This window comes from Trichechus manatus, unplaced genomic scaffold, assembly GCF_000243295.1.
Source record: "Trichechus manatus latirostris isolate Lorelei unplaced genomic scaffold, TriManLat1.0 scaffold00007, whole genome shotgun sequence".
NCBI classification, from domain to species: Eukaryota; Metazoa; Chordata; class Mammalia; order Sirenia; family Trichechidae; genus Trichechus; species Trichechus manatus.
In genome coordinates, this window is record NW_004443943.1 from 28,464,538 (window position 1) to 28,484,276 (window position 19,739).

At 40.3% G+C, this 19,739-nt stretch overlaps 1 protein-coding gene across 3 annotated transcripts in view; it reads right to left on the bottom strand.

Annotated features, from left to right (window-relative positions):
- Positions 1-19,739, bottom strand: part of ARMH3 (armadillo like helical domain containing 3) — a 207,615-nt gene that overhangs the window by 13,362 nt on the left and 174,514 nt on the right. The window contains exon 25 of one of the 3 annotated variants that reach the window (XM_023740945.1): positions 16,700-18,323. The exons of the other annotated variants lie outside the window; for them this stretch is intronic. Within the exon in view, the coding sequence (XP_023596713.1) occupies positions 18,255-18,323 (69 nt within the window). The 3' untranslated portion in view covers positions 16,700-18,254. Of the gene's footprint in view, positions 1-16,699; positions 18,324-19,739 lie in introns of those variants that run through there. 3 annotated transcript variants of the gene reach the window in all.

The following is a 19,739-nucleotide window of genomic DNA, read 5'->3' on the forward strand; positions in this document are numbered from 1 at the left end:
TGAGCTTTGATAGTTTCCTTATCTGTGAAATAGAATAATATTTTCTTATAATAGTATGAAGATCAGAATATACAAAATAAATATGAAAATATAAAGGACAGAATCTAGCAAATAGAAGGTACCAAATGAATGAAGGCTATTGAGATGGAACCAAAGAAGAAAAATGGAATAGAAAGTATCTGATGTATTAAAATAAGATTAATCAAGTGTAATGGTATTGTTTAAGGGAAACTGTGTTTCTGTTTGGGGTGATGAAAAACTTCTGGAAATAGTGGAGATGGTTGTACAACATGGTGGATGTAATTAGTATCACTGAATTATAAACTTAAAATGGTAAATGTCTGTTATATATCTTTTACCACAATTAAAAAAAAAAGATTTATCAGATAGTTAAATGGTGGCCAGTAGGGTGTGAAGTTATCCACTGTAATGGAAGGCAACCATACTAGTATGTGCCGAAGTGCTACCAAGACAGAACAACAGAAATAATAGTTTTGGAACAAACCTTTGAAACTACCTACCTAGCCCATAGCTCATTTCACAGATGAATAAATAGAAGTCCAGAAAGATTGTAACTTACTCAAAGTTAAAACAGGATTTTTCTGACTCCTAGTCCAGTGCTCTTCCTATACCAGCAGGCTAGTTTACCATAGGGCATGTTCCCATACTTACAGGATAAACTTGGTCGTCCAGAGAAGAAAGATTTGAGGAATTCAAACTCAATAAACTAGGAAGACTGAAGAAGAATTGATGCCTTTGAATTATGGTGTTGGCGAAGAATTTTGAATATACTGTGGACTGCCAGAAGAATGAACAAATCTGTCTGGAAGAAGTATACCCAGAATGCTCCTTAGAAATGAGGATGATGAGACTTTGTCTCACGTACTTTGGACATGTTCTCAGGAGGGACCAGTCCCTGGAGAAGGACATCATGCTTGGTAAAGTAGAGGATCAGCGAAAAAGTGGAAGGCCCTCAAGGAGGTGGATTGACACAGTGGTTGCAACAATGGGCTCAAACATAGCAACGATTGTGAGGATAGTGCAGGACTGGGCAGTGTTTCATTCTGTTGTACACAGGGTTGCTATGAGTTGATACAGACTAGACAGCATCTAATCACAACAATGACAAATTCAATCATCCTGAGAAATGGGAAGCATAATCAATGGAGAGCTGGGAGGGTAACCTGGTGAAGGCCTGGTTTGATGTTGGAGCTTTACTGATTACAAGGCTCCTCAGGGCTCCAGGGCTTGCCAATTTCCACCAGTAGCAGCAGAAGACCCTGTTCAACCCTTTTGGCAGTTAGTATAAACTACCAACGACACTTTACAGACCACTCCAAATTCATCATCAGCAAAATCTAACTTTAGTTGCTATTCTGGTAACTAAATACTCATTCAGAAGCTTGAAATTCAAAGGCCTTTAATCCTCAACTGAGCTTCTTTAGCCTCAGCTGTGCTGTGGTCTTCAAGCTTGGGATGAGGTGTCAAAGGGATTCAATCAATCTCTTCTACAATGAATGCTCATACCTCAAGGCCTTCATTCCATTCTCCCAAAAAGTCTGCAACCACTCTGTTCCACTTCCACGCCGTTCTGCTTTAACCCTTCCAACCTCCTAATCATAGATAAATTGATCTCTGGATGCTTTGAAACAGATATAGGAGTTAAAAGAGAATTGGGGGAAAAGATGAAAAGGCTACTTAGAAGATGAAAATTCTTTTAAAAGGCATTTTCATGCAACAGAATCTTGACTCATCTCTCCCAGTGAACTCTGATCATTTGCTCTATTTTGGATGTTTACTTACTAGTTGGAGAATATGATTACTATGCCCTATTTCCTTCACAAAGCAGGAAAGGAGAGCCTAAAGGATCAAGCTGCAAAACCATAAGCAAGAGCATCACCAGGCATACATCTGGACATAGTCCTTGCTTCTGTCTCCCATTGGTTAGAGGGGGATGAACAGGTATGCTTATTCTACAAGCTGATGATAATGAGAGAGTTTGGTCCATGACAAGTAATGGGGAAACAAGAAGTTCATCCATCATAATGGTTCAGGATTTGGGACAAACCTATCCTGGTGCCCACAGAACCAAGACGGTTTGAATAATCAGGTTTGTTCCCCATGTCACCCCTCTAAACTTTTCACTGCTCTGACCTCCTGGTGCTAGCATAATATCCTATCACTAAAAGAAATAGTGCTGAGCAGAGAGTAGGCCTTCAATAATAGTCAGTGGCAAATGAATTGCTAGAGAAGAAAGTCCAAGTAGCTACAGGCAGTTTTACGGTAAATGACAACTGAGGTCTCTCTCTCATTGTCCGTCGAGGGACAACATGACAAATCAAATATACCACTTACCAGCCAGGAAGGCTGAAGCCTTTTTTCCTTCTAATACCCAGTAAACTTCCTCAAACTCAAAGGAAGATACCTTTTCCTACAAAAACGAAAATCTCCTACTCAGAGCACCACCTAACTCCCTTCTCTGGATTTGCTATAGGGCTGAAATGCTCTATAAACTTTGGTAAGAGACTGAAAGAGAAACAGGGAAAGTGTCCTGTCATTTTCTCTGAAATGTTCTAATCTAGCCTCCCACCTTTACTTTCCTAAAACCAGGCCCTCCTCAGAACTGGTTATGTTGTCTCCCAGTGAGGGACGCCCCTTTTTCCTGTCAGAAGCAATAAAAGTCTGTCTCTAACCTTGCAATTTCACTGGTCCAAGAATAGCCTCTCACAATAAGCTAAGTGGTAGCTGAGCACTGGACAGCATGGAAGAGGAATTCTGGTGATAAAGAAGCAAAAACCCAATTCTTCCTCCCCTACAAATCATATTTATTCTTCTAAATCCAGGACCAGTTAAACAAGAAGCACTGCAAAGATGCTAAGTAAAGACTTTGATGAGTCCCTGCTGGGTCTAGTTGCACTAGGTACTTAAAAAGAGTTTCAACCAACAGCTAGTAATTTTCAAGATAGCATAGCGGTTAAGAATACGAGTCAGCCTCCCTGGTCTCATATTCTAGCTCTGCCACTTACTAGCTGGGTGGAGCTAGGTGAGCCTGTTGCCCATTCTGCAAAATGAGGGTAGCAATAACATTCATCACATAGAACTGCTTGTGAGGACTGAAGAAGGCAATGCAGATAAAGTGTTAGTGTAGTGCTTCACACACAGAAAGTGCTCAATAAATAGCTGTTATTATTATTCTTTTCTATCACTCTGATATAATCTTATGCATAATTGCTTTTTAGGACCTGGAATTGGGAAAACTGACCTATTTCCATAGCTTCCCTTCCAACCTCAGACAGAACAAGCAGAGTGCTCTTCCCTTCCTCCTTTCTAGAAGAGATCTACCTTCTATAGAGTGTCCAGTGAGGGATTTCCCATGGATGGAAGAACATACTGCTTTAGGGTTGTGCATTAGCAGGGACAGGCAGGCCTTCTCCTGGAGAAACATCTATGCTACTACTACTAATCTTTTCACAGAAATGATGTTTTTGCTAGAATCTCAGCACCCTGAGGGAAGAGACCCAGTGTTACGTTATAGGATTTTCACCATATCTAGCACAGTCCTAAGAAACAGTAAACATCCAACCTGTTTGTGGACTAACTTAGTAGTCCACACATACACAGACCCAACCAAAAAGGAAAGGAATCTCTCACCAAGGTCACATGGTAAGATTAGAGTGAGGGCATGACTGTACACCCAGCACTGTTCTCACCACTCTGATAGGCTTCTAAAGCCCACAGAGCAATGGGGGAATCAAGATAAACCATCATGGAAGGGCACACACACAGATGTAAGCACACAGAGGGTTGGGCCAGTAGCAAAAGTGGAAGAGACTGCACAGGCCTGGCTCACTATTATTTACTCCCCATTGCTAACCGCCACATTGTCTCATGATCTTATCTTTCCCTCCGGTTCCAGTCTCTACAAAAGGTTTAAGATTAACTGATGTTCCTCCTTGGAGGGTGGAAAACAAGTGATAATGATCTAGGGAGGAAAAACCGAACAAAGCACCCATTTGTAACAAGAAAAACCAGGATGTCGCCAGATAATCCCCAAGAATGTCACCAAATAACCCCCAAGAATACCAGTAGAAGATTAACTCATCTGAGACATGACCACCTCAAGGAGGAACTAACAAACTTCTAAGACCCATAGTCTTGTCCCTATAAAAGCCTTCAGCTGATCCCCAGTGGGGGAGACGGGTTTTTTTAAGGAATCTATTTCCCTCTGTCTCCTATATATTGATATATAATAAAACTCTTGCTGCTCACCTCACCCATGTCTCAGAATTGGCTATTGCTGCAGGCGGCTCCAATCCACGTTATTGCGGTAACAGAAGTGTGGTTTGGAGACACCTGCGTAATTGACCAGTGAATGAGTGGCAGGTTGAGATAGCTTCACCTCTCTTAAGATAAGGAAAATATAGGAATCGTAGGTCTCTTATCTTTTATCTACCACCTCCTCCACTCTTCATTAATGGTTAGCTAGTTCTAAGTGCAGAATTCTCCTCTAGCATAGCAGGTACCCTGAGACAGCAGCTGCAGGGAGGGCTATTGGCTCAGACAGGTCTGTGACTCTGACACTGACAGCTTAGGCTCCGTCAGAGCCTATCACCTGAAGAGCAGATTGTTCAGGCTTAACTCTGATATTCTAATAAAATACATCCTGCACAAAGGAGGAGCAAAAGGTAAAATGGTGGGAAAAAAGTCATATTGCTCCTAAACACATAGTTCCAATTTCTCAGAAATCAGATTTGATCCATTCTGAAATGCCCTTCTGAGGTGCATAAAATCTGCATAAAATCAGCTCAACTGTGCAGTGTACCCATTAGATAACTGTCCAAAACAATCTAAGCAGACACACATGGTGATCTTTGAACAGCCAGGTTCAAAGTCTTGCTGAGCTATTTTTAGCACTCGTTTGCACACTGCAATTAACAGATTTTCATCTCAGAAGACAAGAAGAAGAAACAATTAGATTCAGGAGCTCCATGGCTAACTAGTACTCAGAGAAGACTATTCATTTCCTTCAGATGCTGTCTAATTAACCTTCTCCTATACAGGACAAAGCTTGGTCCATGTCTGGACAGACATGGTCTAAAAGAGGCATAGTGAACAAGCAGACAGTTAAAAGGGCAAAACACCAGAGATTCAAGAGCTTCATGTTTCCAATCTCCTTGTTTTTTTGAGGTTTGAGGGGAAAGCCTTTGTAAATGATCAAGGCTAGGTCCTGGACCCAAGAATAGAAGGAAAAATTGGGAAAGGGAAGAAACAATTCCTTTCAGTAAGTTATCGTTAAAAGGATATAAAAATGCTCAGGATCTATGTTGTCTTATTATTCAACAACACAAATCATATGCTGGGCCATAAAATAAATCTCAGCACATTTAAAAGGACCGAAACCACACTGAGTATATATTCTGACCACCAAGGAGTTAAATTAAAAATTAATAATAGAAATATATCTGGAAAATCCCCAAATAATGGATGAGAAACAACATATTTCTAAATACCACAAGGGAAATGAGAAAATAGTTTGAACTGCATGAAAATGAAAATATACCAAAATTTGTGGGATGTTGCTAACACAGTGCTTAGAGAGAAACTTAGAGGGTTAATTTTTTTATATTAGAAAAAAAAGAGCTAAAATAATGATCTAAGTTTTTATCTTAAAAAATTAGAAAAAGAAGAGCAAATTGAACCCAAAGCAAACAGAAGGAAGGAAATAATAAAGATAACCATAGGAATCAATAAAATAGAAAATCAATGACATTAAACACAGATGCTTTGAAAAGATTAATAAAGTTGATAAACCTCTAGTCAGACTAAACAAGAACAAAAGAATCATGAACGAAAGAGGGGACATTGTTACAAATCCTACAGACAAAGAAAAAAAGTACTATGAACAACTTTATGCCAAGAAACTCACCAACCTATATGTATGGACAACTTCCTTGAAGACAAATTACTAAAATCAGCTCAAGATCAAATAGAAAGCCTATTCCTAAATTTATTAAAGAAATTAATAATTAAAATGCTTCCTACAGAAGTACACAGATATATGTAATTTACTTTAAAATGCATAGAAAAACAAGATGAATTGATAGATGGGGAGATGGATTCAATATGTGATAAAGCAAATATGTTGTTGTTGTTGTGTGCTGTCAAGTCGATTCTGACTCATAATGACCCTATATGATAAAGTAGAACTGCCACATAGGGTTTCCTAGACTGTAATCTTTATGGAGACAGATCGCCAGGTCTTTTCTCACTCGGAACTGCTGGTTGGTCCGAATTGTCGACCTTTCAGTTAATAGCTGAGTACTTAACTATTGCACCACTCAAAGTAAGTATAGCAAAATGTAAATGACAGAATCTAGGTGGTGGTTATATGAATGTTCACTGTATAATTTTTTTTCAACTTTGTTTGAAATTTCTCATAATAAAATGTTGGGTAAAAATTTGTTCCCACAGAAAACTCCAGGCCCAGATGACTTCACTGGTGAATTCTATCAAACATTTAAGTAAGAAATAATGCCAATCCTACACAAACTCTTTGTGAAAAATTGAAGAGTAAGGAATATTTCACAACTCATTTTATAAAGGCCAGCCCTTACTCTAATATCAAAACAAGACAAAGATATTACAAACAATGACCCAACATCCCTCATGAACACTGACACAAAAATAATTAACAAATTATTAACAACTCAAATTCTATAATATATAAAATAAATATTGTATCATGTCAAGAAGGGTTTATCCCAGGAATGTAAGGCTGGGTTAATATTTAAAAAATCAATCACCACATTAACAGAATAAAGGAAAAAAAATCTATGTTATCATTAATACATACAGAAAGAACACTGACAACATTTAACATCTATTCATGATAAAAACTCTCAACTAATAGAAGGGAACTTCCTCAACCTAAGAAGGGAATCTATGAAAAACCTACAGCTAACACGTTAGCTGTAATGGTGAAAGACTGAAAGCTTTCCCCTTAAGATCTGGCAAGGATGTCCATTCTCACCACTTCCATTCAAATTTTACTTAAGGCCCTAGCTAGTGCAATAAGGCAAGAAAAAGAAATCAAAGGCATACAGATTGGAAAGAAGTAAAACTGAATTTATTTGTATACAACATGATTGTAAACGTAGAAAACCCTAAAGACTCTAAAAATAGTCACTAAAACTAATAAATGAATTTATCACAAGTGCAGAAAAAGGGAGCAATTTACAAACAATTGTTTCTATAAAATAGCAATGAATAACTATAATTTGAAATTTTTAAAATATTATTTACGTAACATAAAAAACCAAAATACTTAGGTATAAATTTAACAAAACAGGTGTAAGACTAATGTCATGGATTGAACTGTGTCCCCTAAAAATGTGTATCAATTTGGCTAGGCCATGATTCTCAGTATTGTGTGACTGTCCACCGTTATGTCATCTGATGTTATTTTCCTATGTGTTGTAAATCCTACCTCTATGATCATAGTTAATGAGGCAGGATTAGACGCAGTTACGTTAATGAGGCAGGACTCAATCTACAAGATTAGGTTGTATCTTGTGTCAATCTCTTTTGAGATATAAAAGAGAGAGGTGAGCAGAGAGACAGGGGGACCTCATACCACCAAGAAATAAGAGGCAGGAGAATAGTGCATCCTTTGGACCCAGGGTCCCTGTGCTGAGGAGCTCCTCAGCTGGGGAAGATTGATGACAAGCACCTTCGCCCAGAACCAACAGAGACAGAAAGCCTTCCCCTAGAGCTAGCACCCTGAATTCGGACTTCGAGCCTACTAGACTGTGAAGAATAAATTTCTCTTTGTTAAAGCCATCCACTTGTGGTATTTCTGTAATAGCAGCACTAGATAACTAAGACAACCGGTATGTTAAAAAAAATATATATAGAACATTGATGACAGAAATTTTAAAAGACTTATTAAATAAACCACAGAGATATATTATGTTCATGTATTTGAAAACAATATTATTAGGGTGTTAATTCTCCCCAAATTGATCTATAGAGTCAAGGTAATTCCAATCAAAATTTCAGCAGGATTTTTTTTTAAATAGAAATGGACAAGATAATTCTATAATTGATATGGAAATGCAAAGGACCTAGAATAGTCAAAACAATAAAAAAAGAGGGCTTACATTACATGATTTCAAGATTTATTATAGAGCTACAATAATGAATACAGTGTGGGACATAAGACAGGTTTAGACATAGATACCAGTGGGAAAGAACTAATAGTCCAGAAATAGATATACATGGTCAATTGATTTTCTACAAATGTGCCAAGGTACTTCAGTGGGGGTAAAGAAGAGTCTTTTCAACAAATGGAGATGGAACAACTACATGTTCATTTGGGAAAAAAAAAAATTTACCCTTACCACTATTCTAGGTCCTTTGCATTTCCATATCCATTATAGAATTATCTTGTCCATTTCTATTTAAAAAAAAATCCTGCTGAAATTTTGATTGGAATTACCTTGACAAAAGATAGACCTAAATGTAAAAGCTAAAACTATAAAACTTCTAAGAAAATACAACAGACACATGAGGAAATACTCGCAATCACTAGCCATTAGAGAAATGCAAATTAAAACCACAATGAGATACCATCTCACCCAGGCATTACTGGCACGAATCAAAAACACTGGAAATAACAAATGTTGGAGGGGCTGTGGGGAGATGGGAACTCTTATGCACTGCTGGTGGGAATGCAAAATGATACAACCATTTTGGAAAATGATATGGCGCTTCCTCAGAAAACTAGAAATAGACATACCATTCGATCCAGCAATCCCACTCCTAGGAATATATCCTAGAGAAATAAGAGTCGTCACTCGAATAGACATATGCACACCTATGTTCATGGCAGCACTGTTCACAATAGCAAAACGATGGAAACAACCTAGAGGCCCATCAACAGATGAATGGATAAACAAACTATGGTACATACACAAAGTGGAGTACTATGCAATGAGAAAGAACAACAATGAATCTGTGAAGCATCTCATAACATGGATGAAACTGGAGGACATTATGCTGAGTGAAATAAGTCAATCACAAAAGGACAAATATTGTATGAGACCTCTATTGTAAAAACCCATGAAAAGTTAACACTCAAAATGTAACTATCTTTGTTGGTTACCAGGGATGGGAGGGGTGGGGGTGGGAAATACTAAATAGGCGATAGTTAAGTGGTATTTTGGGTGAAGGGGGAGACAGTACACATTACTGGGGAAACCAGCACAACTTGCAGCAGGAAAGGCCATGGAAGCTCCACAGACACATCCAAACTCCCTGAGGGACTGAACTGCTGGGTGGAGGGCTGTGGGGACCATGGTCTCAGAGAACATCTAGCTCAATTGGCATAACACAGTTTATAAAGACAATGCTCTACATTCTACCTTGGTGAGTAGCGTCTGGGGTCTTAAAAGCCTGTCAGCAGCCATCTAAGATACTCCACTGGTCTCATCCCTTCGGCAGGAAGGGAGAATGAAGAGAACAGGATACAAGGAAAAGATTAGTCCAAAGGACTAATGGACCACAGCTACCAAGGCCTCCACCGGACTGAGTCCAGTACAGCTAGATGGTGCCCGGCTACCAGCACTGACTGTTCTGACCGGGATCACAACAGAGGGTTCTGGACAGAGCTGGAGAAGGATGTAGAATAAAATTCTAACTCACACACACAAAAAAAGACCAGATTTACTGGCCTAAAGGAGACTGAAGAAACCCCGAGAGTATGGCTCCCAGACACCCTTTTAGCTCAGTGGTGAAGTCATCTCCGAGGTTCACCGTTCAGCCTGGGAGTGGACAGCCCCATAAAACCAAATGGGACTAATGAGGTACAGCAGTCCAGGGACAAGGGCCAGAAGGCAGAAGGGGACAAGGAAGCTGGTGATAGGGAACCTAAAGTTGAGTAGGGATAGTGTTGATGTGTTGTGAGGTTGTTAACCATTGTCATAGGGCAACATTTGTAGTAACTGTTAAATGAGAAACTATTTTGTTCTGTAAGCCTTCATCTGAAGTGAGAATAGCAGCACAATTGGAAGAGTGTAGTCGATGTCACTGAACTGTGCATGTAGAAATTTTTGAAATGGTGTATCTTTGGCTATGTATATTTTCACCAAAAACAAAGGTCGAGAAGGGAGAGGGTTGACATGTTATGGGGTTGCTAACCAATGTCATAAAACAATATGTGTACTACTGTTTCATGAGAAACTATTTGTTCTGTAAGCCTTCACCTGAAGTACAATAAAAAATAAAATAAAGTTCAATTAAAAAAAAAAAAACTTCTAAGAAAATATAGGTGAAAATTTACACAACCTTGGAGTAAGCAAAAATTTATTAAATAAAACACAGAAAGCACAATTGAAAAATTAATAAATTCAACTTCACCAATATCTAATTAAATTCAAAATTGATCTTCATAAAAATGTCTGGTTTTCAAAAGACACCGTTAAGAAGATGGCAAAGGTAAGCCACTGACTGGGAGAAAATATTCACAATACAAATATCTGACAAAGGACCGGCAAGTAGTAAATACAAAAAACTCTTTTAAAATAACACAATAAAAAAAAGACACACAATCCAATTTTAAAATTAGGCAAATGATCTGAACACACTTCACAAAAGAAGATATGCAAATGGATAATAAGCACATGAAAAACTGCTCAACATCATTAGTTACTATGCAAATTAAAACTGTACTGAGATAGCACTACATACCCACTAGAATGACTAAAATTAAAATAACTCACAATTCCAAGGTTGGCAACAATGTTGAGCAGCTGGAACTCTTATAGGTTGATGGTGGGAATGCAAAATGGTAAACTACTTTCAAAAACAGTTTGGCAGTTTTTTTTTTGTTTTTTTTTTTTTGGACTTCTTTGGAGCTCTGGTGGTGCACTGGTTAAGAGGTCGGCTGCTAACCAAAAGGTTGGCAGTTTGAATCCACCAGCCACTCCTTGGAAACCCTATAAGGCAGTTCTACTCTGGACATCTTTATTGAGATACAATTTTTCACACCATAAAATTAATCCATTTAAAGTGTACAATCCAATCATTTTAGTATATCCACAAAGTTGTGCAACCATCACCATGATCTGTGTTTAGAACATTTTCATCAACCCAAAACGAAACCCCATACCCATTAGCAGTCACTCCCCACCCTGCTCCCCATCCCCATCCCTAGGCAACCACTAATCTATTTTCTGTCTCTATAGATTTGCCTATTCTGGACATTTCAAATAAATGGAATACTACCATACGTAGTCTTCTGTGACTGGCTTCTTCCACTTAGCATAATGTTTTCAAGGGTCATTTACCTAGTAGCATGTATCAGTATTTCATTCCTTTTTTTTATTTTTTTTATTTTATTGTACTTCAGGTGAAGGCTTACAGAACAAATAGCTTCTCATGAAACAGTAGTACACACGTTGTTTTATGACATTGGTTAACAACCCCACAACATATTAACCCTCTAACTTCTCAACCTTTTTTTTTGGTGAAAATACACACAGCTAAAGATACACCATTTCAAAAATTTCTACATGCACAGTTCAGTGACATTGACTATGCTCTTCCAATTGTGCTGTTCTCACTTAAGATGAAGGCTTACAGGACAAAATAGTTTCTCATTTAACAGTTACTACAAATGTTGCCCTATGACAATGGTTAACAATCTCACAACACATCAACACTATCCTTACTCAACCTTGGGTTCCCTATCACCAGCTTCCTTGTCCCCTTCTGCCTTCTGGCCCTTGTCATTGGACTCCTGTACCTCGTTAGTCTCATTTGGTTTTACCAGGCTGTCCACTCCCAGGCTGAACAGTGAACCTCGGAGGTAGCTTCACCACTGAGCTAAAAGGGTGTCTGGGGGCCATACTCTCGAGGTTTCTCCAGTCTCCTTTAGGCCAGTAAATCTGGTCTTTTTTTTGTGAGTTAGAATTATGCTCTACATCCTTTTCCAGCTCTGTCCAGAACCCTCTGTTGTGATCCTGGTCAGAGCAGTCAGTGGTGGTAGCCGGGCACCATCTAGCTGTACTGGACTCCGTCCGGTGGAGGCCTTGGTAGCTGTGGTCCATTAGTCCTTCGGACTAATCTTTTCCTTGTATCCTGTTCTCTTCATTCTCCCTTCCTGCCGAAGGGATGAGACCAGTGGAGTATCTTAGATGGCCGCTCACAGGCTTTCAAGACCCCAGACGCTACTCACCAAGGTAGAATGTACAGCATTGTCTTTATAAGCTGTGTCATGCCAATTGAGCTAGATGTTCCCTGAGACCATGGTCCCCACAGCCCTCCACCCAGCAGTTCAGTCCCTCAGGGAGTTTGGATGTGTCTATGGGGCTTCCATGACCTTTCCTTGTACAGGTTGTGCTAGTTTCCCCTGTATTGTGTACTGTCTCACCCTTCACCCAAGATACCACTTATCTATTGCCTATTTAGTATTTCTCCCCCACCCTCCCACCTCTGGTAACCAACAAAGATTGTTACATTTTGCATGTTAACTTTTTCATGGGTTTTTACAATAGAGGTCTCATACAATATTTGCCCTTTTGTGATTGACTTATTTCACTCAGCATAATGTCCTCCAGTTTCATCCATGTTATGAGATGTTTCACAGATTGTTGTTCTTTCTCGTTGCATAGTACTCCATTGTGTGTATGTACCATAGTTTGTTTATCTATTTCATTCCTTTTTAATTACCAAATAATATTCCATCATATGGCTATTACCAGATTTTGTTTATCCGTCATTCATCAGTTGATGCACATTTGAGTTGTTTCCATTTTTTGGCTATTATGAATAATGCTGCTATGAACATTTTTGTACCAGTCTTTGGGTTGACATATATTTTCACTTCTCTTGAGTAAATACCTAAGAGTGTCACAGTGTAGATGAATCCCAGAAAGCAGCCAGACAGAAAAAAGTATACAAATCAAATCTATAGTGACAAAAAGCACATCAGTGGTTGCCTAGGACCCAGACTGAGGGTGAGGACTGACTTTGAAGTAGCATAATTTTGGGGGGTGATGCAATTGTTTTATATCTTGATTGTGGTGGTGGTTACATAAATACATTTTACAGTATGTTGATTATACCTCGATAAAGTTGATTTAAAAATAAGTCCAGTAAATCATGACCAGTCAAAAAAAAAAAAAAAAGATGTGTGGTCATGGGCAGTGAGTCTATGTCTTTTTTGGTTTGACTACTCCATTTTGGGTTGGGGCAAGAACATTTCAGACTGATATATTAGTAACTCTAAGCTAGGGGCTCTTAGTATTTTGACAATGTCAAGGATTCCCCTCATGTACTCCCTTCACCCCCAGACAATTCCACAATTCTCCCTGACAAATTAAATGGACTCCAGGTAGCAATTAACATGTTTGGAAATATTCAGTTCAGCTAGGCACTGGCCATATAAGCTTTATTTTTTAAGCAGATGACAAACTCAATCACTTGCCAAGCTCAGGGACTTATAGGGTCCTGTCATTCCTAAGGACATCTAATGAGGGTTCTGCTTTTGCCATTTTTATGAAACTGAGGCATGGATGAAAGATATTAAATGATCATGGCCCGCCTTGTGGAAACTCACTTCACATAAAAGTCATCAGCCAACCGTTTATGGATTTGTAATGAGGCAATATTTCACTGGGAGTTCAAGGACAAACAGTGGGTTTATCTGTCCTTAGGCTTATAAAGGGTCAGGTGGGGCTGCTGCAAGCATTCCAAATGTTATCAGCTGAGAGAGGTCTCCAGGAGAACACACAGGCAAAGGTCTAGGCAATAAAGTAGTGATCCTGATACTGTATACTATAAAGTCTTCAAGGGCAGCTATGATTTTGCATTTTTGTTGCCCTTTGCTTGGCACACAGAAGGTACTTCTGTGCTTCTGCATATGTAAAAATGGTGGCGAGTCAGAGCCTCTAACTTCAGGAGGTGGGAAGAGAATTAAGATCAACATCAGCCCAAGGCTGATTCCTATAAGGTGGAGAAGGTGGAGGCCAGACATACCTCCACTCTCCAACCTTTTTATCAATTCTGATACCAACAATTTCTCCCACGGCACTCTCTACTTCTCTGCTGGGTTTGACTACTCATTGCAATGGCCACACAGAACTCATACACCATTCTTACAGTTATTGGGTTTATTAGGGAAGTAACAGGTTACAATTCAAGATCAGGATTAATAGGAACAACTCAGGATACAATTCTTCAGTCAGGACAGCTTCCTCTCAGCTGCCCACAGGCAGCCCCCTGCCCTTGGCCTGGCCTCTGCCCTGCTCAGGCAAGTGTTACAAAACTCTTTATCTCCACTGATAAGTGCCTGGAGGCACTCCACTCTGCCAGCAATTCTCCTGTCCGAAGGTGCTCAGCTCTCTTGCTCCATTGGTCAGCACATCCACTGTAGCTGCCTCATGCTAGTTTCCTGGTTCTGCTACCGCTGGTCCTCTGCCACTGTTTCTCGTTGTCTCACGCCACCTCCAGTGTTACAGCTCTGTCTCCTGGGTCTAGGAGGTTCCCAGCATAGGGTCCCTGGGTCCAAACAACATGCTCTACTTCTGGCTTTTCTTCTTGATGGTAATGAAGCCACCTTCCTGCTCTGGGATTGGCTCTTTTTAAACCTAGTGGGATGGCAAAACTGACCAATCCCCTACACAGGTTCCATATACCTTATTTGCAAAGCCCCACCTCTGCAAGGGTTCCATGTACCTTATTTGCATTATTAGCAGGCTGTTCAATCCCCTTGGTGTGCCACAAGCATCTTATTTGCATCGTCCCATCCAATCATTTTGTGGGAAATCACCAGATCATGACTAGAAGGGCCATGTTAAGTAATTCACTGCGCTGCAGCACAGAAGAGAAATCTGGGGAATTTTAAGCCAAGGCACCCATTTCCTGTCTTACTGAACTTCTGTGGACACCCAGAAGAAGAGAATTCTTAGACCAAAGGGGGTCCTAAGGGCTTACTTTGTAGGCAAGAACTGAGTCTTTTTCAGCAAAGGCTTTAGCTCAAAATGCCTGGGGGGTAAGGGGAGCCAACAGTACAGGAACTAGAATAAATAGCAACCTGATTACAAAACCACAGACTCCCAACTGAATGAGCATCCCTCTCTCCACTGGGTGCTTACAGTGACTTTCTATCCAAGATAACCTGAATATCTCTCCAGGGCACAATCATCCAATATATATTATTGTTTGGAAACAATAATCCAAAAGGTAGACACGAATCTCTAGGCTAAAGAAAGATGATCTGTCTTTTAAAAGGAAACTGTTTCCTCTATACAGCCACTCTGCATATAATATGCAGAGGTGCTTTTTTCTTTCCATTTTCATCTTGTATTCTTCAGGACCAAATCCAATTTCAGAAACCAATTTAAGCTGGCCAGTTCTCCCAGCCCATCCATGTCTTTCAAGCCTTCTACCAAAGGGCTCTCTATTGCCCTGAGATTTATTGATCTGACAGCCTGGCTCTACCCTTCAGCAAGGTGGACCAGATAATGAACCTCATACTGGGTGATTAGTGAGAGGCCATCAGATGGTTAAAGGAGTGGTGACAGTGACTTTCTTTAATTTTCCCGCCTAGTTGCTCCACCTCCCTGACTTTACTTGGTTGAAGCCCTAGACACCCCTTATAAAGATATTCTTTGCACTAATTTCAGATCCAACATGCCCAGGTCCTTACCCTGTGCAAGCAAGGCATCCAATCACACTAAGAGGCAGCCAAGGTAATGGGAGTGGGGGAAACATGATACACAAATATCACATCAGGCCTTCTTCTCTATGGTTTGTTGTAGGTGGAACACTCTGCCCAGCTCAAACCAAGAGACAGCTGTCTCTGTCCTCCTCACCTGAGGTTTCTTTCCTTGGAAACAGATCACATCTCAGAGAGGGAGACAGAAAAAATGTCTCTTTGCTTCTAAATCACTGGCAACTTGACATGGGGTCTCTGTTCCATTGCCAGCTTTGTTACCTACCCCTCTCTAACAGAATCTTTCAACAGAAATCCCATCTGTGGACTATCCACAGCTTGCTTTCTAGCCGGGTGGGTCATTTTTAAGATTTCAATGTCCTTTGAGCAGGATCACTGTGAAAGGTCAAAATGCTGGTATGGTACTTAGCAAAAACATTCCTAATTAACACAGCTTAAAACAGATAAGTCTGCACAGCAATACTTATGGCCTCTGATGTTACCACCGTGGCAAACCATGCTCTTCCAAGCATACCTTACAGAGTTCTGAGTCACCTTCTAGGGAAGAGGCCACAGTGGAAATAAAACAAATTTCCCAAATATCAATTTGGAAGAAGGCGATGACTATAAAACAAACTGAGGCAGGAAGCCCTACCTGTACTCTCTAGACTAACAACTGGGGCAAAGCTCCTTCTTAGATTAAATCAAGAAAGCAAAGACTGCTGTCTCCTGTAATCTCTTCAAAAGCTGACAACTACTGGAATTCCAACTCTGCTCCTCCTCTGCACTGCCAATAAAGTTTCACAGTTGCCTGAGTGAGGAAGACCAGAAGTTTATTTGATGGACATTTCAGAACTCCTACCTAACTGGAGAAAATGCTGACAGTATCAGAGATGAATAAACTGAGCTCTTCTCTACCAGTGACCTCTGTATTCATCCAGCTTGGCTGTGAGATATTAATTTTGAGAGTCTTTGGGTTTTGCCTTTTTTTTTTTTAAATGTAAAATGGAAGTACTACTTTAAAAACAATTAAAATTCAGTGTGCTTTAAGATTGTGAACCATATAAATATATTATCTATTAAAATAAATATTTAAAAAGTCACCAGGCCCTTTTGGTGTGTGGAAAAGCATTATTTCTCACAGTGACCTTCCCGATATAATTGTTTGGAACAAAGAAACTTTTGCTTCATTTGTAAAGTTATCTTACTGTGCCAGGAGTGTCTGTTTAGGCATTTCTGTCCAACTAGCAGGCAAACTCTCCAGTTCCCTGTTCAGTACTTTCTTTCCTCTCTCTGTTAGAAGCCCTGGAGGTGTATTTCCTGTGAGGTTCTCATCTTCTACCGAATGGCTCCCTCCCAATCCAGGACATTTTCCAACCTCTAGGAATCAGACCTGTTATCTTCACTCTCCCTTTTCTCCCTCCACCTTCCTATCCTTGGTTTGCCTCTTCCGTCAGAATATACGACAAGCTCAAGTTGTCACACATGTCCCTGCCCCAGCCTGATGAAAGGGAAAAAGCTGAGACTTTGCAGTCAGACAGACCTAGGTTCACATTACAGCTTTACTACTAATAGCTCTGTGACCTTACACAAATTAGCCTCTTTAGCAACCTCATTTGTGAAATGAGGGTAATTATATCTACTCTAAATAGTTGTTATAAGAATTAAGGAAATAACCCATATAAAAGTGCCCAGCACATAGTAGGTATTCAATAACTACCAGCTGTTTCTTTCTTTTTACCTATTTATTTGTCTATTTTAAATCCAAGATACTTTCTCCCCTACCTAGGGCCTCTGGTAGCAGTTTACCTCCTGGTCCAAATAAGAGAGAGGCCATCCTAGCAGCACATATTCAATCAACTGATCCTCTTATGTGCACCTTCTCAGGATGCCTTTTATTACCTAAAGTTGATTTCGGAGGAAAAGCAGCTTGGAGGAAAATCCCTCTGCCACTGACTTTGTGTCTCTCCTGCTTTAGTGAATCCAGTGACCAACTATAAAGCCCTGTGAACAAACAACTCATATCAAACTTTTTCTCTGCCAAACGAGGCAACTGAAATGCCAGAATCTAAACAAAGGCAACAAGAAAGGCAGGGTCAGATAGCCAATGGCGTGTCACATGCTCACGCTCAATAAGAGTTCCCACAGCAACCATCACTCACAGCTACAGACACGCAGTGCAAAACTACAGGCTGTTGTGGAAAAACACGATGCCAAGTACAGGAAACTGAGTTAGCTATCGCAGGAGTCTTAAATCTCAGCTCTCCAGCATGTCTCTGCCAAGGCTGTCTTCCATGATGGTTGGGGCCCTGTTCTAACATGAGAAAAAACATCCCAGGGCTCAGAGGCCTCAGTTGCCCTGTTTGAGATCCAAGGCTGCCCTGGGGAGATCTTTCATATACATGGGAAAAGTGAGCCACACTCACCCACTAGTCAGGAAACCCTGCCATGCATGGTTACAGCCCTCTTCTCCCAGTCTTCCACAACCAGGGGTATGTTGGAGTTGGCTGGCACAGGCTCAGCCAGTGAGAGGTGACTGTTAAATTTTCAGGAATTCTGAGAGCCAACTGACTACTTCACATTGGCAGACTTGATGGGAGTATTCACACTGTGGAAAATGGAAAACACTACAAATCAGCCTGCTCCTTCCCCTTACCCCTTCCAGTTGGTAAACATTAACTAGCATGCCACTGGCCAATAACCCCAAAGCGGAAGTATCAGGCTTGGTTTTCCTCACAATCCCTGCAGCCCTTAGGACTGTCTCCTAAGATCTTTCTATGCTTCCTCCTAGACATCCCCAAGTAACAGTGCCACCCAGGGCCCTTAACAATGTTGTACCCCACAAATTGGGGATCTCCTCTTAGTAGTATCTCACTCCTTTCTGGGAAAATAAAGCATGGCTTCATTAAGATTTCTAAACACCCAGCAGTTATTTGTAGTGGCTCTTATTTTAGGATCATGAGAAAATAAAAAAAGTTTAGAAAGATTACTGATACACGGAAATAAATACTTAGCAGTTTCCAACCTAAATAACCTTCATACATTCAGATATGAAATATTTTTTGTTTCCCTAATTTTCTTTTTTTTTAATGTGCTTTCAGTGAAAGTTTACAATTCAAGTTAGTTTCTCATACAAAAATTTATATACACATTGTTATGTGACCCTAGTTGCTCTCCCTATACTGTGACAGCGCACTCCTCCTTTCCACCCCAGATTTCCCGTGTCCATTCAACCAGCTCCTGACCCTCTCCGTCTTCTCATCTCGCCTCAAAACAGGAGCTGCCCATTTAGTCTCATGTATCTACTTGAGCTAAGAAGCACACTTTTCATGAGTATCATTTCATGTTCCACAGTCCAGTCTAATCTCTGTCCGAAGACTTGGCCTCGGGAATGGTTTTAGTTTTGGGCTAACAGAGAGTCTGGGGGCCATGTCTTCTGGGGCCCGTCCAGTCTCAGTCAAACCATTAAGTCTGGTCTTCTTACTAGAATTGAGTTCTGTACCTCACTGTTCTCCTGCTCCAGGACTCTCTGTTGTGTTCCCTGTCAGGGCAGACACTGGTGGTAACCAGATACCATCAAGTTCTTCTGGTCTCAGGCTGATGAAGTCTCTGGTTAATGTGGCCCTTTCTGTCTCCTGGGCTAATATTTCCCTTGTGTCTTCATTCTCCTTTACTCCAGGTGGGTTGGGACAAATTGATGCATGGCTGCTCGTTAGCTTTCAAGACCCCAGGCGCCACTCACCAAAGTGGGATGCAGAACATTTTCTTAATAAACTTTGTTATGCCAATTGACCTAGATGACCCCTGAAAGCATGGTCCCCAGACCCCTGTCCCTGCTACTCTGTCCCTTGAAGTGTCTGGCTGTATTTAGGAAACTTCTTACCTTTGGTTTAGTCCAGTTGTGCTGACTTCCCCTGTAGTGTGTGTTGTCCTTCTCTTTACCTAAGATAATTCTTGTGTACTATCTAGTTAGTGAATACCCCTTTCTCTCCCTCCCCACCCTTGTAACCATCAAAGAATGTTT